At 43.6% G+C, this 7,629-nt stretch overlaps 1 protein-coding gene across 1 annotated transcript; it reads right to left on the bottom strand.

The window, feature by feature from the left end:
- Positions 1-344: 344 nt before the first annotated feature.
- CCKAR (cholecystokinin A receptor) lies at positions 345-6,793 on the bottom strand (the record flags this gene model as incomplete). Its single annotated transcript, XM_081999381.1, has 5 exons — positions 345-871; positions 1,495-1,622; positions 2,975-3,236; positions 5,662-5,913; positions 6,673-6,793. The coding sequence occupies 5 exons, from the start codon at positions 6,791-6,793 to the stop codon at positions 345-347; spliced, it is 1,290 nt and encodes a 429-aa protein (XP_081855507.1).
- Between the last annotated feature and the right edge of the window lie 836 nt (positions 6,794-7,629).

Raw genomic sequence — 7,629 nt, 5'->3', positions numbered from 1 at the left:
GAGATACTGAGAACTGCAGCGGAAAACTGAGCTAAACTGTTGAGGTAAAGGACACCAATTTTTACAGGAGAATTTTTGACAACTAGAGCGTCTTCTAAGGCTCTTTCTAAAGTCCCTTATCTTCAAAGAGCCCTCTTTCTTTGTACTTTTGAAGGGAAAGTGATACAAAGCTCAGACAGTGATAGCATCCATTTCCCATAAAATTCTCACTGCATTCACTGCCAGCTGAAGTGTTTCATTACCTCAGAACTAAATCATGTTCAGCTGATGCCACAGTCGCTTTCCAACACCGGGTGATAAACACTTCAATCTCTGTAGGCCCCTGTGGCCACTCCTGACGCGGCTCAGGGGGGTGCAGGTGCGTTCATGTGTGTGTAAGAACATTTGGAGAGTGAAGCCCCTGTGGTCTTCCCGTCCTCGTCATCGCCAACCTCCCCCCGTATTGCAGGGGCCCTTTGCTTAGTGCAGCAGGCGAAAGTGGCCAGAAAACCCATGCGGAAGCGCTTGTTCATAAAGCAGTATATGATAGGGTTCACACAGGCCGAGGTGTAGGATAACAAGTGGATGAAGGAGATGGGAGCTCCTGAGAGCCGCCGGTCAGCCGAAGTGGTGTCAAATGCGCGCCAGGCATTGACACTGAAGATGGGAGTCCAGCAAAGGAAAAACAAAATCACTATCACCATCAGCATGCGGATGACGAGTTTCTTGGCCATTAAGTTGGCAGAAGAGCTGCTGCTTCTCACCCTGTCTATTTTGCTATGGCCAGTAGCAGAGAGCTGTTGCAATGGCATTTTCCTTTTTCTTTTGGTTTTGTTGAGGTAGCATCCATCTCCATCCTCGTATTTGGCACTGCAGGTGCTTACTTTTCTTTCTGTACATATGAATTTGTGCTTAAATAGTTGGCAAAATATCTCCGAACAGTGATTCAAAATAACAAATTAAGAACGGAGTCTAGGTCTAAATACATAACATAACTCATGGCTGAACAACTGCTGCAAAGAAAGCACTGGACTACTTCTGAGGCAGTCGTATATCAGCCGCTCTGCATCCGCTATCCCAATATTCTCACGTCTAAACTCTATACAAATTGACGCAAAAGGTGTAAGAACACTGTTTGCTCAAGTATTCACTGAAGATAGTTTTCAAAATTATATGCTGCTATCTTAATTTGACAATTTTTATCATGAAGTTTATTGACAGAAATGGTCCTTATCCATGGCCAGAAAAGAAATTTTGGTATTTCTATAACAAGCAAATTAGAAATTTAATGTGTCCTGCCCAGAGTCTTTGCAAACAAGCCATAGGTAAGGAATTATTTGCTAGTGAATAATGGAATAACTTCAATCAACAAATGCATCTGGCAGGTTTACGACCGTAACTGGCCATAATGATCATTTTTGCAAATAGAACATTTTGCTTTTAGTAGCCTCAAGATAACTGCTCATATCTTCAACTCTAACTTAAAAAAAACCCCAAACCTAAATGTAGTGTTACCTCGTGAAGATTTTCTCTGGCTGGCGTCAAATCTTATTCCTCTGTAGAGTTCCAAAGAAATGAGGCCATATGCAACCATCATTATAATCCCAGGTACAAGAAAGAGTATGAGTAGCAGGAAAGTGTACCTAAAGAATCAAAAGACAAACTGTGACCAGGCAACAGCACAAAACCAGAAAAACTCCTTTTTCTCCAGGTGAGAATTCCGGGGGGCAGGATTTCAAGATTTTTCTAAAATTTTTTCATGCTAATACGAAGCATCATTTCGACAGCTCTGGAAACTAGAAGCTTCCCAGCTCTTCTCCTCCTTCTTCCCGCAGAAAAGTATAGCAGGAACAAGGCTGTTGTGGCTGCAAAACATCCGTCACCCAAACCCCTGCGGGCCCAGAGGAGATGGGCACTCCCGTAGAGGTTAGAGGGGGAGGAAGGTCTCCCTGGGGCTCCCTGCGGTAACCGGGTGAGCGCCGGGTGCCCCGCGGTTTTGAGTGATGTAAAAAGTGTCCCGCAGCAGCCAGACGAGCAGCTGCTGATTCTCAAAGGAGCCGCTGGTACCGGCAGCCGCCACTTCAGGGAGGTCTGACTCGGCGAGGGTCGCGGCGCTCGCGGGCAGGGACAGAGCCCCGGGGCCTCGCAGAGCCCCCGGGAGGGGTCCCAGGGCTGGCAACCCCTCCGCGAAAGGAAGCGGCTCCTACTTGGCTGCACACCTGTGACTCTCCGGGGCAGCTTCTCTAACGCCGTCAGCAGCTGGGGACACCGCTGCCTTTAGGTGCGCGGACGAGCCTCTGCCTCTCCCGCTCCCCGGCACTTCGCTGCGAACTCACTGAGGCGCCCGGGAACCTGCCGCCACGCCGCAGGGAATTTCGCCCCGCAGCCTCCCTCCTCCTCTGTACCGACTGCCGAATACCTGCGACGACCCCCCCCTTAGTGCCGACCTTCTCTGCTCCTGGATACACCCTCCCGAAGTGGTGCGTACGTTACGCGTGCTCCGGCTGGCCTTCAGCACCCGAAAAGCCTTACGGCTTCCCCGTGTTTAGCCGTCGTGCAAGGACACGGCGCCCGAATGACACTGCTGCTTGTCAGTGCTGCACGCAGGCGGACGCTTGCACGTGTCCGGGTTTTTCAAAGATTAATGGGGGATTTCTCTGAAGTTATTTAGGTATAAATGAGTGAAAGCCGCGTTCCTACTCAAAGAGTAACAGACGCTTTCTTTACAGCGACAGCAGGGGCTTAGCAGACCACAGCGTGAGAGTCATTGCCATGCTGGGTATCATTCCTATGACAAGGGAAAAGCCACGCAAGTGTCAAAATGTAAGCAGCTTAAAAATATGGTGGTTTTTTTTTTTACTTCTCAGATAAGCATGATGGGAGTGTAAATGTTTGCTGAAGGTTAATGCTTGATTTTCAATAGGCTTAATGCTAGCATGAAATCCTGTTTTCCACCAGATAATTATGCATTTGCTAACAGTCAGCTATGTCTTACCAAGACTGCTGAATGACATCACTTGGCCACAGGAGCCGACACATATTTGCTGTGGTGTTGTTATACTTGGTAAAAGGTACCAGTTTGCTGTAAATTGGGTATGGTGACATGATAGTAAAGGAAACACACCAGGTAGCAGCAATCACTTTCAGGGCATGAGATTTTGTCTGCCAGACCCTGGACTGCAGAGGTTTGCAAATGGCACTGTATCTCTCCAGAGAGATGGCAACCAGGTTGAATGTGGATACACTTACAGAGACACCTGTATGCACAAAATAAAGAAAAAGGTTATTCTCTTCTTTTAAATGTTATCATTTTCAAATAGTCTCGCTAACTTTCTGTATGCATATATAAAATTAAAAATACAGCAAACTATTTATAAGCTAAAATATTTATAAATCTCAGACTGATTAAGGCAGCGAAGAGTGTGTGAGCAATGGATCTAAGTCTCTAGACTGATGTTCCTGCTCTGTGCTTCTCTAACTCCAGAAGTCCAAGAGAAAAGATTCATTCTGTCAAGCCACAAAATTCTGATAACACAGAAAGACGACACTTTTCCTCCTAATTCTTCTCTTTGCTGCTGTGGTTTATACACTCCAGTAATTGCACTGAAATTCAAAGCAGCATTTTAAATCCGTGGGATTTCACTGTTAATTACAGTTTTAACATATAAATTTGTAGTCACTCTTCCACTGTTTTAATTTTTGTAAGTGTCCTGCTTGACTGGTGATCTGATTTTCTCATTCAAGAGAATTAAATGTGTTAACAATTTTTTAATTAGTTGCTAATGGAGTTACAAAGCAGGAGAAATTCAGTCATGAAGCAGAATTTTTGTTCTTCAAGTGCCCTTAATTTCTCCTGTTCATATGTTATAAAATATAAGGCAGTGGTCTGTATTTCTGTCACTGAGTTACCCCATTTTATCGCTGCAAATTTATAAATATTTCTTCTTACCTTTACCACAAACGTTTCTTTCAGCTTTCATTTAACAGTCTTTGTGAATGTTCTAATGTGGGTCAAAATATAAACTGCCAATATCTTTACAGCTCGCTTTACAAATATTATCCATAATTTAAAATCAGCCTGCCTACATCTTAAAATGAGAGATTAAGAGCATAGGTGATACAATGGATGTCAGCACCTGTCTGTCAATAGAAGCCTCTGTTATCCTGAATTGCTAATGGAAAATATCCACGTTCTGGTTCTTAAAATAAACCACCTTCATAATGAAAAATTTCAGGTTTGAAAGTATTTCACTGGATTTTTTTAATAAAGTAAGTTACACAGCGTGAAATAAGAGAAAGATGACAACGCTTCAGTAATTTTTATGGCAGCAATTCATTATAATTGTTTAAACATGGCCTTTAGTTGTATTGGTTTTATCTACAAAAAGATGTTGATTTCCCACTCGCGCACTTGAAGTGTGTACTTTCGCATTACATCAGAGTTCTCAAGGACACGAGCTGAAAGGGGACCTAAGGTTTCTGTCATTAACCGAGGGTCTCCCAAGGTAGCAAAAACTTTACATAATGTTCTCTTTTTTTTTTTTTTTTTTTTTTTAAGAAAGAAGCAAACGCACAGGAAGTGCTGGAAGTGAGACAAAATTGCTTACACAGCTATACATAATCCAGGCATTTTGAAACTCCTGGCTCCTGGCTCCACAGCCAAATGGGGTACAGCAAGGCATATAAAAGTGGTGCTTCTTAAAGTCAGCCTCTAAAACCTGTGTCTGTATTTTGTGGTCTCCTAGTGCGCTCTGATCACACTTGGTCTGGTCTCAAAAAGTGCTTGCTCTAACTTCCAACTCTGCAAAGGACACCTACTTGGGCCTATTTTTTTTTTCATGTATCGCTGCTACCAAAAATCTGTGGGCAAAAACTGCCCTTAGTGAGGACTGCACAACCCCGTCATTTGTGATGGGTGATCCGAACACTGCTAATGACTCAGTCAGTGACGGGTAAGCAAACGCATGTGCTGGGTCTCTCATTAAAGCTTGATCGTGTGACTTCTCACTTAACCTGACCCAGCAAAGCTCTGCTGCGTGTCTACTTAAAATTAAGTGGTGCCTCTGTGTTTTGCTGGTTCAGACTGAGGAAACCAGAACTGTGAAGATTTGCACTACAAAGTTGGTTTTTCATGGTTTTGGTAATTGTTCAATGGCAGATGGAAACAATCAGCTTTTTACTTTAATCACCTTCTCCCTTATCTCTACATGCACCTCTCTTATGAGGACAGGCTGAGAGAGTTGGGGTTGTTCAGCCTGGAGAAGAGAAGGCTCTGGGGACACCTTACCGCAGCCTTCCAGTACCTGAAGGGGGCTTACAAGAAAGCTGGAGAGGGACTTCTTACAAGGGCGTGTGGTCATAGGACAAGGAGTAATGGCTTTAAACTAAAAGAGGGTAGATTTAGCTTAGATATAAGGAAGAAATTCTTCACTATGAGGGTGGTGAGGCGCTGGAACAGGTTGCCCAGAGCAGCTGTGGATGCCCCATCCCTGGAAGTGTTCAAGGCCAGGTTGGATGGGGCTTTGAGCAACCTGGTCGAGTGGAAGGTGTCCCTGCCCCTGGCAGGTGCATGGGAACTCGATGATCTTTAAGGTCCCTTCCAACCCAAACCATTCCATGACTCTATGATTCTATGATCTCAGTAGTCAGTCTTCAAAATAAGTATAAACTTCCAAGACTTACCCATGAAATAAGTGGCAGTTTTGCAAACAGTGCTACCAAAAATAAAATCTTTCAGCAGGTTGGGAATGAGGGTGAATGGCATGCAGAAAAGGCAGAGCATCAGGTCGCTGACTGCTAGTGACAGCAGAAAGGTATTGGTGACTGTTCTCATCCGTTTGTTTCTTATCAGCACTGTAATTACCAGAATGTTCCCCAAAATGCTGAGCAGAAATATCAAACAATACAGCAGAATCCGAATTATCTGATGCAAATCTGAAAATTGTCACAGGGAAAAATCAGTTATGCAGTATACAGCTCATAGACTAGTATTATATGTTTCATCCTTTAATCAAAAGGCAAAAGCCTTTCTGTATTCAGTTTTACTAAGGTTTATGTCTTTACACCAATGCAAAATCACCGGAAATTCTGAAATTCGTAAACTTATATATTCTGGTCTACCTGAATTGCATAACATTAAAATACAATACATGCAATACAATGTACATTGGAGAGCCAAATACAACTTCTTAAAAGCACCTTCTGCTCACACTACTTGGTGTGCACCACTCAGTCACCGTGGGAGTTCCTCCTTTATGCAGAATTAAGAAATGATACAGCAATCAAAAGTATTTTAACACATGGATGATTTTTCTCAGCCTCAGAGTGCTATAATTTCATATTTAACCACTTTCATAGATGGTATCAGATTAGATAACTCCACTGTTATTCAGTTGCTCAAAGAAAAAAAACATGCTTCTCCAAGTCCTTAGCAGAGCTGTTTACATTTTGTGCCCAATAATGCAACTGTTTTTGTTTTCCATTACATGCAAATTTTGTTCTAGTTGAATTTTTAACTTGGAAAACCAGCACATACTAAATTCTTGCCTGCCTGTTTCTCATCCTAACTTATCAGCAAGCAGTTGATTTTGCACTCCCCCTCAGAAAAAGCCTTGTGTAGCTGTTTCTTTCCATAGTATCTCTACTTCTAGCTAGCAATAAAGCTGCCTGAAAAAATCTGGGTTTTATACATACCTTTAGAAGGATAAGGTGGATCCTCCACACAGAAAAAAGTATCATTTTCCAAGATGATATCGCACAGGAAAGCAGTAATATTGGTCCCGTTCCCGAGGAAGCTAGCATCAGCTATTTCCATTCTTCAGTATCCACAGGTTAGCTCCGATGAAGAAGAGGGTGGGTTTGTAACTATCTGCCCATTCCTTCAGTAAACAAGTACATTTCTGAATGAAATCTTCGGGAGAAATACGAGAGAGGCAGTTGTGCAAGGGAGCTCTTCTAACTCTCCGTCAGGAACACCCGGCACGCAGAGTCCTGTTCACGCTGAGCGAGATTTATTCCCAGGGCACACAAGGCAGTTCAGAAAAGCACAGCGTGTGTGCACACACCCGCTCACACGCACGCACCCGCATCCCCACGCACACACATCCCCTCCGGTACTTTTTCAGACCCACCCTCCTCTGTTACTGGCCTACTGCTGGGATTACAAACAGGCGAGAAACAGGTTCCAGCATTAACCCCTTGCAAGGTTGCTTCACCTCTGCGATATTTCTCAAAAGGAGTCTGTGTTGCCACGGCCAGTAAATCACAACCAGTGCGTGATGAGAGTGATAAATCAGTCTCTCAGCTGACGACATTTAAAATGGTTAAGAGTAGATGAATAAAAGGGCGCAGAAGGGAAAAACATAGTCAAGGTTTTGCATGCCTTACGTGAAAACGATTCTTATCTCCACATTTTTTGGAGCAAACTGAAGACCGGGTATGCTGCGAAGAACAAGAGCTGTTACATTTCTCTCATTCGGTGAGCTGCTAACTTCATACGAAAGTGCTGTGTGTGCCTGAGCCAAAGCCCAGCAAGTCAATAGAAAGACTCATTAATTTCAACGTTCTCGGATCAAACCTTACGAAAGCCTGATATGAGAACTGACGGTTAGTATAAGCAAAAGCCCACACATTTTCTCAGTGCAAGGACTT

Source organism: Phaethon aethereus, assembly GCF_964289735.1.
Source record: "Phaethon aethereus genome assembly, chromosome: 4".
Taxonomy (NCBI): Eukaryota; Metazoa; Chordata; class Aves; order Phaethontiformes; family Phaethontidae; genus Phaethon; species Phaethon aethereus.
This window is presented reverse-complemented; position numbering and strand designations above follow the sequence as displayed.